General features: G+C 51.7%; 1 protein-coding gene across 9 annotated transcripts in view; it reads right to left on the bottom strand.

Moving 5' to 3' along the window:
* DHX57 (DExH-box helicase 57) overlaps positions 1–15,693 on the bottom strand; it is a 473,349-nt gene that overhangs the window by 244,598 nt on the left and 213,058 nt on the right. For all 9 annotated transcript variants that reach the window (XM_029594371.1, XM_029594374.1, XM_029594373.1 and 6 more), the window contains one exon: positions 7,349–7,445. In XM_029594371.1, coding sequence (XP_029450231.1) covers positions 7,349–7,445 — 97 coding nt within the window. The remainder of the gene's footprint in view (positions 1–7,348; positions 7,446–15,693) is intronic.

The raw sequence follows: 15,693 nt of genomic DNA, 5'->3' as shown, positions 1-15,693 counted from the left end.
TGCAGTCGCTCTCCGATTTCGCCCGTATGAGCCAATCGTCCAGGTAGGGATGTACCAATACCCCTTGACGTCGCAGGGAGGCTGCGACTACCACAAGAACCTTGGTGAACACTCTCTGAGCCGTAGCTAGGCCGAATGGAAGGGCGCAAAACTGGTAATGTTCTCCCAACACCATGAATCTTAGATATCTCTGATGCCGTTCCCGGATTCCGATGTGGAGATACGCCTCGGCTAGATCCAAAGAAGCCAAAAATTCTCCCTTGTGGACGGCCGCAATAACAGACCGTAGAGTTTCCATGCGAAACCGGGGAACGCGTAACGCCTTGTTTACTCGCTTCAAATCCAGAATAGGACGGAACGTACCTTCCTTCTTCGGGACTAGGAAATAAATGGAATAGCGGCCCGTTCTTGTCTCGTCCGAGGGAACGGGTAGCACCGCTCCGAGGGCCCGTAAGTGGTTTACCGTCTGGGCGATAACCAGCTGCGTTTCTCGAGGCCCGCAAGGCGATATCATAAAAAAGTCCCGGAGGGGCCGAGCAAAGTCCAACTCGTAACCGTAGCGCACCACGTCGAGAACCCACTGATCCGACGTGATTTTGACCCACTCCTCCCAAAACAGGGATAACCGACCTCCGATGCGGGGGAAGGAGGAGTGGGCCAGCGCGCCTTCATTGGGGAGGTTTCCCGGCGGACGGTTGCTGGGAAGCTCCCAATCGCTGCGGCCGCCTGCCACGAAAGGAAGAAGACCAAGGAGACCACGACTGCGACCTCGGGCCTTGCTGTTTCTGCGAAAAAGAACCACCCCTTCCGGAGCGAAATCTGCACTGCCCCCGGAACCGGGATCGCGCATTCCCGAAAGGACGAAACTGACGGGGCTTGTCCTCCGGCAATTTATATACCTTATTATCCCCCCAGGTCTTTGATGAGTTGGTCCAATTCCTCACCAAACAATAACTTCCCCTTGAAGGGGAAGGTGGCTAGATGCGACTTAGACGAGGCGTCCGCCGACCAACGGCGAAGCCAAAGTAATCGGCGAGCAGCGACCGCTGAGGACATAGTACGGGCAGAGGTTCGTAACAAATCATACAAGGCGTCCGCTGTGTAAGCGACCGCCGCCTCCACGCAGTTGGCCTGCTCCGCCTCGGCAGGCGGGAGCTCCTGCGTGGTAAGCAACTGCTGAACCCAGCGGAGAGTGGCTCTCTGCACCATACTGCTGCAAGCTGCTGCACGGACCCCCAGGGCCGCTACTTCAAACATGCGCTTCAGGAGAACCTCTAACTTCCTGTCCTGAAGATCCTTCAACGCTACGCCTCCCGTGACCGGGATGGTAGTATGCTTCACCACAGCGGTGACCGCCGAATCGACGGCAGGAACCTTAAAAATTTCCAAAGACTGTGAGGGCAGAGGGTACAACTTATTCATCGCCCTGCTAACACGCAGGGATGCCTCTGGAACCTCCCATTCTTTAGATACCAGCTGTACAACTTTGGGATGTAAAGGAAAAGTTTGCGGGGGGGCCCTCAAACCCGCCATTGCTACATCCCCCGTAGACGTATCTGTGTCTTGCTGCAGGGCGGGAATCTCTAACTCCTTTAACACATGCTGGATGAGAAAATTAAGCTCATCCTTGCCAAACAGGCGCAAAATTTCGGGGTCATCCCCCTCGAGAGCCTCCTGTGGCTCCGAGACCCCTGCCTCAGCAGCATCCGGAGATCCCTGGTCGACATCCAGTCTTCCCGGATCCCTCGTGTCCCCTAAAGATATATTGCCGGCTCCCCCTGAAGCCCCCGCTTTTCTAGTCACCCCCGCTATGCCTGTGATAGGAGACACCCTAGGAACCTTCGCGGGGGGGGGGGGGGGGGGTCATCCGGCTCCCAGCCTGCCTCTGCCTCTAAGAATGCCTGATGCATTAAAAGTACAAACTTTGAGGAGAAAGGCACCTTCCGTTTAGTGGAGCCCGAAGGGGGAGGGGCTGGAGGACCATTCAGGCTAGTTCCACAGCGTGGGCTTAAATCAGGCGGCGAGAGAGGAGAGGAACCCTCATCCTCCGAATCCAACTCAGCAGGCTGCCGCGCGTCTAAAATGGCCGCCGGCTCCCTCTCACAGGGAGGCGGGGCTGACGACCGCGTGGCAGCCAGTCTCCCCTGCCGTGCTGAAGAAGACGGTACCGTGCCACTGCGGGCAGCGCTCGGCCCCCGGGAGGGTCCCTCGCCCCCGGGAATACAACGGGAGCAGAGACCCTCCCTGGAGAGTCGCGCCCCCGCCCTACCACAGGCCGTGCAGGCCGAAGATCGCGGCATCTGGAGACAGGACAGAAGATGCGCCAAAGGTAAGAGCTTACCCAGTAACCAAAAAGCGCGCCAAACAGAAGCTGGAAAAAGCGCCGGGTGAATAACAATCCACCCCCTCCGGAGTCCCTGGTAAGCGCGGCAGGCTAGGGCATAAAACAGAGTACTGCCTGCAACCAGCAGGACTTAAGTGCTCGCGATGGAGTAACTTTTTTTTTTTTTTTTAAATTTAAGAAAAGCCCTCTTCAGTTTCCACTGGCAAACAAGCCCCCGGGGGGGGGGGGGGGGGAAAGGAGGGTGACCGGCCCACCGGTGAACTCTCCCCCAAGACCAAAGGGACACTTAATCCGGGTATAGAGGGAGAGCAAGGCTCTCCAAGCCTGCCTGAACACTGAGCCAAAACGAGCACCGCTGTTAAATTAAGAACACCCAAGAAATAAACACTCTTTTTTTTTTTTTTGTAAAACTATGGAAAACACAGTTGAGCTAGACAGCGTAGATAGTTTAGGCGGAAAAAAAGAGAAGAAAACACCTGAAAAGAATTTAGTCAGGACAAACCGCAGGTTATGTCTCTCATCTGCTGGAGTCAGAGGAAATACTTAAGGACAGCAGGTGGCACACCAGTATATCTGGGGGGTGCGTTCAGTTTTCTCTCTGACTCCATCTGCTGGAGGGGAGACATAACCCAGCAGTCTGGACTGATCCTGGTACGTACAGGGAACCCCCTATTTCCTGTTCCAGAAGTTGGGTCGGCAAGCCTTCATTGGGAGGCTCGGGCAGGTCCGCCACCCGAGCCTGCTCCTCTCTTGGGCTGTCTGGGACGAAAGGACAGAGACCTATTGAAAGGCTGAGTCTGCTGAAAGGTCTTCCATCTATAGGAATGAAAACACCTGGAACCCCAGAGACGACCTCTCATACCAAAGCAGCACTAACTGCTTCTTATCCTCCAGCAACAGAGGAACCAAAGACTCGCCCCACTTACTGGCCAATTTCTCCAACTTGCTCCCAAATAAGAGCAAGACTTGGTAAGATTGGCATTGGATGCTGCATCAGCTGACCAATATTGCAACGACAGTTGACACCTAACTGCTATCACCAAAGCCACTCCTTTGGCAGAGGTCCGGACCAAATCACAGCCTGTGATTGCTAAAAAGTTGGCAGCAGGTTCCATAACCGCTCTGGAATTCCCTCCAGACTCATCAACCTCCTGAGAGAGAAGCAGACAAGATCTCGCCACTAGGGCACAACAGAAGGCAATCTGTATATTCATCGCCACCACCTCAAAGGCTTGCTTAAGAATAGCTTCAATCCTTCTATCATGTATATCCTTCAAGGCTGCTCCTCCCTTTACGGGGAATAGTCTGCTTAGAAATAGTACAAACAAGGGAATTCATTTTGGGAAAATGCAAACGCTCTCTCACAGCCAGATCCAGGGGGTACAGACCTTCCAATGTCCGACCCCCTTTAAAATTTGCCTCTGGGGCGTCCCATTGCAGATCAATCAATTCCTGAATGGCATCGACAGGAAAAAAAAAAAGAAGCTGCTTTATGTAAGGAAACCAAAATAGGATTCTTCCTCGGCTCTGACATGACATCAGAACCAGGGACACCCATCTGTTTCAAGATCTGAGAAATCAGGGCCAGCAGTTCATCTCTATGAAAGAACTGCAACATGGTTTGATCTGGTTCCAGCCTTGGAGGAATTTCCCTATCTTCCAGGGATTCAGGATAATCATCATCAGTGCCATATAGATTCTGTCGGGAACACCCACAGGAAGCAGAGGCGAGCCCCGGTGATTAAGCATAGGACTGGAAGAGAGAGGAGCCACCGGCTGAGGGTCCGACCAGACAGAAGTGGGGGAAACTAAGGACTGTGCCGAAAGAAAGGCTTTTATGCCTTGAAAAAATTCCATCTGAGAAAAAGCAGCCAGGTCCAAACCAAGTCCAGAAGGAACAGGAGCTAGTCCCATAGAACTACCCTTGCCAGCGGAGGAGCCAGTCAAGGGAGAACCAAGATCTGGCATCCCCCCAGTCAAAGCCATTATCAGAATGGGAAGAGCCTGGTTAGCAAAATCAGAGGAAGATAACTTTCCCTGAGAGTCTGAGCAGCGCTGACAGGTTAGAAGCCAGGTCAGGCTGAGAAGCCCAAATATGACAGGCAACACAAATAGGAAGATGCTTCTTGCTTATCGGCACCACTGCGGCGGTAAACGTGCATTGGAACGGCTCGTGTTAAAAAATGAAATGCGCCCAAAAATAAAGCGCCTAGAAGAAAGCGCAGCAAGGCACACGCACAACCTATGTGCCAAATTAAGCTTGTAAAGAAGTTTGTGTGCGTAAAAAGCATGCTAAAAACTGAGTGTACAATGCATGTGCAGAGCTGGCGCGCTGCGCACGCCAATGATCTATAGAGAGCAGCAGCACACACAGAAGACTGCACAAAAATGGCCACCACAGCCTACCATGGGGCATGTGAGAACAAAGCCTAACCTACAGGCCGATACAGTAAAATGCGGCCGTGGTTACCCTGCTTCTAACCCGCTTTCTACTCACAATTTGGCCGCGTTAGTCCAACCCGCGATTCACTATCCCTTTTAACCCATCCTTACCGCTTCTTTAAATCAACGGGAAACCCTTTCCGCCCGCGGCATGTATATGAGATGTAAACGATCGGATTAGCTATTCCCTCCCATACAGTAACGTGTGCCCCGATTGTTGCTTTTTTAACCTGCAGTTTTGCCGCATGTTTAACCTGCTAATTTACCACCTACCCTTACCCCTGCGTTAGTGTGGAGCGTCAGGTCAGCGAGCGTCAGGTCAGCCCCCGCCGGCAAGGGTGCATGAACGCACGCCGTGACCTGAGTGCCCGGCTGGACTTCAGAGGTCACGGCGTGCGCTCATGGCAGCGAAGGTGCATGAACGCACGCACGCCGTGACCTCAGCGCCCGGCTGGACGTCAGAGGTCACGGCGTGCGCCCATTCACCATCACCGGCAAGGGCTGCTGGAAGCCGCCTCGCGATCCGCCCCGGGCTGCTCTCGCTCTTGGCACCGGCTGCCCCCGGGAGGATGGGAGAGAGGACTGGGGCTGCCCCAGAGACTGGCACCCATGGACGCGGCCAGGGCAGGTGAGCGGGGGCTGGGATTAGTCGCGATCTGAAGAGTGGCTTTCCCGGTGTGTTGGATTTTAGGTTTTCTTTTGCTTAAAATTGGGATCCACTTCCTGGTACCTGTCATTTCAAATGGTGTCAGTTTGCTCCGTCTCCATCTGCTGCAGGAGAGCATAAACCCACTGGTCCTGAGTCCAATTATCTACACACTAGGAAATTTTTATTTTTTTTTTTGTGAACAAAAGGGAACAACGTTCACCTAAAATCCCCCTCAGTTCAAGCCCTGATCACAGCCCCTGAATACTGGAGTTGCAAATTTTTAAGCAATTTTGAGCCTATGATATTGTATGCCCTCACAACCTGCTCTCACTTCCCCATTCTGTTAATAAAATACCTTATTTATCCAGGGGGCTTAGGGCTCAAAAAGAAGGGAGGATATCACCTTCCCCCCCCCTTTGACCCTGCACAGCTAGTGCAGAAATCTTCACCGAACATTAACAATTTTCAACATTTGTCTGTAGTTTGAATCTATCCTCTGTTTCTGCTTGCAGTTGGCTCTTAGCTTTCTCTCATTCCTTTTTTCTTTTAACCTTAGATAAATGAAAGGAAGACCAAAAGCTACCATTTATTTTTCTCTATCCACCATCTGTCTCTCCACAGCTCATTATTTTCTCTTACCTCCTTCTAATCTCTCCCTTCATATCTCTCCTCACCTCTTCCCTCCAACATGATCCCCTCTTCTTACAACACTCTTCTTGATTTACCACCCCTATCAGCCCCCTCTCCTCTGTCCACAAATTCCTTTTCCAATAACCTTCACTTTTCTCTCCCTTTTAAGTTCCCTTTACCCAACCATTCACTCCTGTTCCTCTTATCATAGCCCATGTCTTCTCTCCCAGCTTGTAGCCCCTTTTCCCTTCTTTCAGCTATTGTCTCCTTCTCACAGCCCATCTTCTCTGAGCCCTCTTCCACAGCTCCAGTCCTTTTCCCATCATAGTTCCTTGCCTTCTCCTGTCCCAGCCGCAATTCCTTCTTTCACTTCCTCTCCCAGACCCTCACAGCAGTATTCTGTCTCCCAGCCAGTATCCCCTTTTAAGCCATCTTCTAGAAGTTCTCTCAGCCCCTCTCTCAACCTCCTTATAGTTCCTGTCTCGCTTTTACCTTTTCCAGACCTTCTATCAGCAGCCCTCCCATCACCACTGTACCTTAGAAAGACTGTCATATAGTGCTGCTACTCTTTGGGCCCCCCGGAAGTCCACTGGTTAGACATTATACAGCTAGACAATAGGCTGCAGGGGGAGATGGGAGCAGTAACTAGGAGGCAGAAGTACAGTGCCTGCCCTTCCCTGCAACCCATTGGTCAGACATTCTATAGCCAGCCAACAAGCTGCAGGGGGCTGACACAGCAGTTTCAGAGGAGAGAGGCATTTCTTGCTTGTCCTCGCCTGTATTTCACAGCCAGCCAATGGGCTGCATGAGGATACAGGAGCAGCAGCAAGGAGACAGCAGCATTTCCTTACTAATCTCCCCAACAACCCTGCAGCACAGAGCTTTTAGCTTCTGATCTTCATAAGAGCAGGAGATAATATTGGGGGTGCTCAAGCACCCACAATGCTGGCACCTAAGCCTGATATGTACAACAGTGGATTGCATGCTGATATGCAAAATATCTACCAAGGAATAAACTGATTGTTTCAAAAATTGGGATAGAGTATCACAGATTCATTGTTTTATTATTTAAATTCATCACATGGGACTGGAAGTCAAAATTCTTGTGAATCCCAAATTTTGGAAGTTAATGTATTTTTACAGATTTTGAAAAACAATGCAGTGATTATCCCCATTTAAGACAATGGGAAATACTGCCTGCAATGGTGTATCCACTGGGAGAGATAGAAAAAGATGGAGCAATCATAAGCTATAGCTATTCCAAGTAACAGTTTCTGACTTACCGCTTAGCACATCTGTTGCTGAAAAGTGCATTCGACTGCAGCTGCTCGTACAGCATCTTAATTTCTGCCATTCCTGGCAAAAAGACTAGCACAGCACCTAAACACAAAAAATACTGTTAGTCAAGAGAATAAAATCTTTCCTATACTGGGAGAGAAATATTTCTGTAGTTTGGATTGTGATAATGCCCTGTCTACCACATTATCTCATGTTCATTTTAGGCAAATGATGAATAGGTCAGGACCCTGTTCCAACCCATGTGGATGGAAACCAGCAGGCACTCTCCCTGCTGGTTTCCATCTATAGCAACAACTGCATGACAAGTGCTACAGTGAGTAGCTGCAGAAAAATACCTTGTATCAATTGAGCAGCTGTGAGAAATCAAGAACAGCAGTCCAGCCAGTATAGCTCTGCTTCTCTGAATGATTGTATGTCAGTCTTGTTTCAAGGCAAATTTCAGTTTATAACATGCTCATATGATAAAATAACCACCGTTCCCGCTACATAGTCCAAACTGTTGCACAATAATACTGAATCACAATAAGGGATCCTGTATATTTTTTCATACAGTCAATATCATTCACCATAACATTTCTTAAATACACATTCCTTTATTAAATGTTACTTCATTATTGTTTGGATTACTTACCTGGTAATCCCCTTTTCCTTAGTGTAGACAGATGGACTCAGAACAAATGGGATAGTATCCGCGTGCTAGCAGTTGGAGACGGATCTGACGTCAGCACGGGGGTATATAGCCCCACAGGAAGCGCAGCGATTCAGTAATCTTCCTTGCAAAAGCTGTTATGGATGCGTGTACTGACGCTCAGTGAAAAGTAAAAAGGAGAAACAGGATCCCCCTGACCGATTGACAGTGGCTGGAGACCGCCAGCATTCACAACCGGAAGGCGTGGACCCGGATAGAGCGTACGCTCTCATGGAAAGAAAAGCCATGGCTTACCTGGAATCGGTGAACCCATGTACACAGGCAGCAGGGTGGGATGCTGAGTCCATCTGTCTACACTAAGGAAAAGGGGATTACCAGGTAAGTAATCCAAACATTTCCTGGCGTGTAGCCAGATGGACTCAGAACAAATGGGATGTACCAAAGCTTTACTCCCAGCCAGGGCGGGAGGCTGCCTGAGGACCATGTAGTACCGCCCTCGCAAAAGCAGAGTCCTCCCTGGCCTGGACATCCAGGCGGTAGAACCTGGAGAAGGTATGGAGGGAGGACCATGTCGCTGCTTTGCAGATCTCTGCAGGTGATAGCATCCTGGACTCCGCCCAGGACGCTGCGAGTGCTCTGGTGGAATGAGCCTTAACCTGAAGAGGCGGAGCCTTCCCAGCCTCCACGTAGGCTGCTCTGACAACTTCCTGAATCCAGCGGGCAATGGTGGGCCGAGAGGCCGCTTCACCTTGCTTCTTCCCGCTGTGGAGGACGAACAGGTGGTCCGTCTTTCGCAGGTCTTGTGTCACGTCCAAATACCTGGGCAGCAATCTGCCGATGTCGAGATGGCGTAATAAACGGCCTTCTTCAGATTTCTTCAAACCTACCGTGGTAGGCAAGGATATAGTTTGGTTAAGATGAAACTGTGAAACCACTTTAGGTAGAAAGGAGGGAACCGTCCGAAGATGGATAGCCTCCGGAGTGATTCGTAGAAAGGGATCACGGCAGGACAGTGCCTGTAGCTCAGAGATGCGGCGTGCGGAACACACCGCCAGCAAGAACACCAACTTCAGGGTGAGAGACCGAAGAGACAAGCCCCGAAGGGGTCGGAAGGTGGATCCCGCGAGGAAATCCAAAACAAGATTAAGATTCCATAAGGGCACAGGCCACTTTAGTGGCGGGCGAATATGCTTGACACCCAGCAGGAAACGAGAGACATCAGGGTGTTTGGCGATGGTCTTGCCATCCCTCCTGGGACCATAGCAAGACAGTGCCGCTACCTGAACCTTGATGGAGCTGAGGGAGAGACCCTTCTGAAGCCCATCCTGCAGAAAATTCAACACAATAGGTATGGTGGTGGCATGTGGATTGGTGTCGTGAGCGTCGCACCAGGCTTCAAACACTCTCCAGATCCGGATGTATGTGAGGGATGTGGAAAACTTGCGAGCTCGGAGGAGTGTATCAATCACGGGCCCCGAGTAACCTCGATTCTTCAGTCTAGCCCTCTCAAGGGCCAGACTGAGAGAATTGAGCTGGATCCCCGTGTAGAATGGGACCTTGATGTAGAAGGTCCCGGAGAGGAGGCAGGGGAAGGGGCTCCCCCGCCAGTAGTCTTCTCATGTCCGCGTACCAGGGTCTTCTTGGCCAGTCTGGTGCCACTAGAAGAACTAGGCCCCAGTGAGTCTGAATCTTGTGGATGAGGGCGCCCAGCAGAGGCCACGGAGGGAAGGCATACAGGAGAGTCCCTGGAGGCCACGGCTGGACCAGGGCATCGATGCCGCGTGAGAACGGGTCGCGCCTGTGGCTGAAGTACCTGGGTACCTGAGCATTGGACTTGTCCGCCAGTAAATCCATGGCCGGAATCCCCCAATGATCGACAATCATCTGGAAAGCTGTGTGGGACAGCTGCCACTCTCCCGGATCCAGGCTTTCTCTGCTGAGGAAGTCTGCTGTGGTATTGTCCTTCCCGGTAATGTGGACGGCGGAGATGTCTTGCAGATTCGCCTCTGCCCAAACCATCAGTGGGGCGATCTCTAGAGAGACTTGTCGGCTTCTGGTTCCGCCCTGCCGGTTGATGTAGGCCACCGTGGTGGCGTTGTCGGACATCACTCTGACAGCTCTGTGCCTTAGTCTGTGAGCGAGTCGAAGGCAGGCCAAGCGGACTGCCCGGGCTTCTAGGCGATTGATGTTCCACGTTGACTCTTCTTTGTTCCATCGTCCTTGCGCGGTGAGCTCCTCGCAATGTGCTCCCCAGCCGCTTAGGCAGGCATCCGTGGTGAGCAAGGTCCACGTGGGCGAGGACATCGCCGACCCCCTGCTCAGGTGGTTGGACTGCAACCACCACCGCAGCTGGATCCGAACTCTGGCCGGTAGAGGAAGGTGCGTGGAATAGTCCCGTCGACGGGGGCTCCAGCGAGAGAGCAGGGAATGCTGTAGAGGTCTCATATGGGCCCGCGCCCAAGGCACCACTTCCAGGGTGGATGCCATGAGACCCAGAACCTGCAGATAATCCCAGGCTATGGGCCGACTGACCCTCATCAGATACTGGATACGTTGCTAAAGTTTCAACTGTCTCTTGGTCTTAAGACTGACCGTGTCCGCCCGGGTGTCGAATAGCACTCCCAGATACTCTAATGACTGGGAAGGCAATAGGCAGCTCTTGCTGAGGTTGATTACCCAGCCCAAGCTTTCCAGAAGGGCGATCACTCTGTTGGTTGTCCGCAGGCTCTCCTCTCGAGATTTCGCCCTGATCAGCCAGTCGTCTAGGTAGGGATGGACCAGAATCCCTTCTCGCCTGAGGGCCGCAGCCCCCACTACTACCACTTTGGTGAAAGTCCGTGGGGACGTGGCCAACCCAAAGGGCAGAGCCCGAAACTGGAAGTGGCGGCCCAGAACCTTGAAGCGCAGGTAGCGCTGATGATCTGGATGGATCGGAATATGCAGGTATGCCTCTGACAGGTCTAAGGCCGTGAGGAATTCCCCGGGCTGGACTGCGGCTTTGACGGCGCGCAGAGTTTCCATACGAAACCTTGGTACCCGTAAGTAGCGATTGACCGACTTGAGGTCCAGTACAGGCCGAAAAGTGCCCCCTTTCTTGGGTACCATGAAATAAATGGAATAGTGTCCAGAATTCACTTCCCAGGCAGGTACTGGGAGGATGGCGTTCAAGGACAGGAGCCTCGCCAGGGTAGCTTCTAACGCTGCCTCCTTGTGCCGGGGACATGAAGATTCCACAAACTTGTCCGGAGGAAGAAGGCGAAAATCCAGATAATATCCGTCCCGGATAACGGCGAGGACCCACTGGTCCGACGTAATCTCGACCCATCTGGGGTAGAAGAGGGTCAACCTGCCCCCTATGGCTTCGTTCCCCAGATGAATCGGCAAATACTCATTGTGGTGCGCAACTGGGGCCCGAGCCCGGGCCCGCCCCCCGCTTGCGCTGCTTGGTCCGAAAGGACTGATTCCTGGCCGGAGGACGAGTCGCCTGATAGCGCCCCCTATACGGAACAAAGCGCTGGGAACTCCTGCCCCTGTAGGGCCGTGGAAAAGAGCGCTGTCCCCTTCTGGATCGGTCTTCCGGGAGTCTAGGCACAGGAGAGGCAGCCCAGGTAGTGGCTAGCTTATCAAGGTCACTGCCAAACAGAAACGAGCCCTGAAAGGGTAACCTGGTGAGACGAGACTTTGAAGGCGCATCAGCTGACCATGGCCGGATCCAGAGCTGCCTCCTGGCGGCTACGGAGGATGAAATCCCCTTAGCAGTAGTGCGAACCAAATCCGATGCGGCATCGGTGAGGAAGGAAAGAGCGGACTCCATGTCGGCCGCTGGAGCGTTGTTCCTGGCCTGAGACAAGCAGGCACGTGTCACCACAGTGCAGCAGGCCGCAATCCGCAAAGAAAGAGCCGCCACCTCAAACGTTTGCTTCAGAATGGTGTCCATTCGTCTGTCATGGGGCTCCCTAAGGGCTGTCCCCCCTTCCACTGGAATTGTAGTGCGCTTGACCACAGCGCTAATTAAGGCGTCCACCTGAGGACATGCCAACAGGTCCCGGAGAGCCGGAGCCAACGGGTACATACCTTTCAGGGCCCGGCTCCCTTTGAAGGAAGCCGCCGGTGCCGCCCATTCCAATTCAATTAGTTGCTGAGCCGCCTGCAAGAAAGGAAAATGGCGGGCTGTAGGACGAAGACCTTCCAGCAGAGGGTTCTGCGCCGAAGGAACCGAAGCGCTGGGACCAGTGATATCTAACTCCGCCAGACACTGAGTCACGAGGTCCGAGAGGTCCTCCTTAGGGAAGAACCGCCTCATGTTCAATCCCCGGGGGGAGGTCCCCCTCGTCCGGGAGGTCGGACTCGTCCGGCGAAAACTCCTGGTCCGATTGATCCGGACTGTCCAGTGGCGGGATGTCCCGCTCCCGATAAGGCTGTGAGGGACCAGGCACAGGATCCCTAGGCGCAGCCACCGTAGCAGAGGTCGCAGGAGGCGCCGCAGATGCAGCCAACGCAGGAACCGCAGAAACAACAGGAACCACAGGGGCGGTCGGATCAGAAGGGCCTGGACGGGAAGCCGTCTGCATTTGGACAAAGGCATGAATACCCTTAAAGAGATCCACCCAGGAAATGGAAGCAGCCTCCAATCGCCGGGGTACAAGGGCCCCCGGGATGCCGGATTGGTCAAGACTGCCCTCCAAATCCGGGGTAGCCCCAGGGGAACTGTCAAGAAACTGTGGCTGAGACTGGTCCAGGCCAGAGGGTCCCCCTGCTGCCTCACATTGGACACATAGTGCATCAGGCTCAGTACTGCGCGTGGCTCTAAGGTGGCATACCGAGCAGAGGCCAAGGGCTGAAATGCCGGAGACAAGCGGCTGTGCCACCGAGGACGTGGCTGCGTGCTGATCCATACCAAAGAAAAGAAGCGCGCACAAAAGTAAGAATATGCGGCAGTAATATGCGCTTAATACAACAGGCGCACAAGCCTAGCCATATGCGGCAGCAATAGGCACGGAAAACAGCAGGCGCACAATAGTAAGCGTATGCGGCAATAATAGGCGCTTAATAGAACCAGTGCACAACAGTAATAATATGCGGCAGCAATAGGCGCTGAATATACCAAGCGCACAGTGGCAATAATATGCGGCAGCAATAAGCGCGTAATATACCAGGCGCACAGTGGCAATAATATGCAGCAGCAATAAGCGCGTAATATACCAGGCGCACAGTGGCAATAATATGCGGCAGCAATAAGCGCGTAATATACCAGGCGCACAGTGGCAATAACATGCGGCAGCAATAAGTGCCCAAGATACCAGGCGCCCAGTGGCAACAATATGCGGCAGCAATAAGCGCGTAATATACCAGGCGCACAGTGGCAATAACATGCGGCAGCAATAAGCGCGTAATATATCAGGCGCACAGTGGCAATAATATGCGGCAGCAATAAGTGCTCAATATACCAGGCGCACAGTGGCAATAATATGCGGCAGCAATAAGCGCGTAATATACCAGGCGCACAGTGGCAATAACATGCGGCAGCAATAAGCGCATAACATATCAGGCGCACAGTGGCAATAATATGCGGCAGCAATAAGTGCTCAATATACCAGGCGTACAGTGGCAATAAGCATTGAAGAAGGAGCTTACAATAGTATGCGGCAAACATTCACAGTGGCAGCCAATAAGCGCAAACAATACCATAGGCGCACAAGAAGGAAGAGAGCCGCGCCTATTACGGGCGCGGAATACCTGAGTAGGGCCGCTCCTCCACGGCTTGCCATGCCGCCGATCCTCGAGACTTCGGAGACCTGTGCGCAGAGATGTACGCCTTACCCGCTTTCCGGTGCTTCCAGGCTGGAACCCAGGTGGTCTCCGGCAGCGGGGGGAAAGGGCCGGTACCTCTCACCGCCGCGAAGGGAGGAACTGCACCCGCTACCTCGTCCACGCCGGGACAGAGGGCCTCGGCGCCACCCCGAGTCTCCCCCGGGAGGCAAATGTCCCTGCCGCGGTTCGGCCGGACCGAGGACTTTCCCACCGGGGGGCCGCGGTAGGCGCCCCGGGAAGCTCAACTCGGGGGCGAGCTGGAAACGTCCCCGAAGGAGCGCGGGGCTCAATACTCGATAGTAGAGACAAGAATCTAGAAAAGAAAGCAAAAAAGAGAAAAATTAAAGTAGTCTTGGAAAGCACGCTGAACCAGCGTGTAGGCACTCCAAACTGCTTTGGAGACGGAAATTACTGAATCGCTGCGCTTCCTGTGGGGCTATATACCCCCGTGCTGACGTCAGATCCGTCTCCAACTGCTAGCACGCGGATACTATCCCATTTGTTCTGAGTCCATCTGGCTACACGCCAGGAAATACATCATTAAATGCATAATCAATACTTTAGACACACTGTAAAAACCCTTTGCCATATGACACTGAGGACACATGGAATATACAACTATATCCCCAATACACAATCACTTAAATATTCCCCCTAAAAACTTATACCTCATTCATTCATACTCCCTGTCCCCGTAGCAGCACATTAAAATTCACACCACCCCCCAATACATATTATTGTATCACCATTACCCCCATATATCCAAATATTATTTGTATTATCAACAACCTGGGTATTATTTTCACTATTTTTTCTATACTGTTATACTCCTACACAGCTATTATCTTGACAATCCCTACAAGGACCCTTGTTTCGCCCCGCAAGGCTTCCTCAGGGGTTATCGTCTTCAAATATCTTCATGAAAAATTTTCCATTCCTACGTTCATGTAAAAAATCCCAGCTGTTGAAAGTTTTCACCTCCTTATCCACAAGTGTCCAAATAGTGTCGCATATAAACACATCAATCCTATACCACTCATCTCATATCGCATTTCCAAGATTCTTCCGTTTCTCCCGTATCATCAATTTCTCATAACTTCTCAATTCTAAATCTTACAGATGGCGATTATGTCACATCAATGTTAATCCATTATTCCTTTCAAACATCCGATCTGCTCCAAGTACCCGCCATTATCCAACTGGCAATACTTTCAAAGACGCCACCGTCTACCGGACCACCATATCGGAAGAAGAAAATATATAGGATCCATTTGTTGTGATATATTCATTAAGTATAAGGGAGAGTAAGAGTCTCTCTGGTTTGTTAGCACAATAATACTGAACATCCAGTGTGACATCCATGCAGCATGCTTAACATAGTGAGTTTAAAATATTTTGTACTGATTTGTAGTGCTGAGAAAAATAGCAGAAACTATTCTAAAGAACAAAATCACAGAACATATAGATATACATGGTTTAATGGGACACACCCCATGGATTTACCCAAGGGAAGTCTTGCCTCACAAATCTGCTACATTTTTTTGAAGGGGGTTAACAAACATGTGGATAAAGGTGAACCAGTATTGTATTTGGATTTTCAAAAGGCGTTTGACAAAGTCCCTCATGAAAGGCTTCTAAGAAAACCAAAAAGTCATGGGATAGTAGGGGATATCCTTTCGTGAATTGCAAACTAGTTAACAGAAAAAGTAAGATTAAATGGTCAGTTTTCTCAGTGGAAAAAAGTAAACAGGGATCTCTACTTTGATCGGTGCTTTTCAATATATTTAAAAGAACATAAGATATGCCATTCTGGGTCAGACCAAGGGTCTATCAAGCCCTGTCTCCAATTGTGGCCAATCCAAGTCACAA

Source organism: Rhinatrema bivittatum, chromosome 3 (genome assembly GCF_901001135.1).
Source record: "Rhinatrema bivittatum chromosome 3, aRhiBiv1.1, whole genome shotgun sequence".
Lineage (NCBI taxonomy): Eukaryota > Metazoa > Chordata > Amphibia > Gymnophiona > Rhinatrematidae > Rhinatrema > Rhinatrema bivittatum.
Note: the sequence above shows the minus strand (reverse complement) of the source record. Positions and strands in the feature narration are given on the sequence as shown.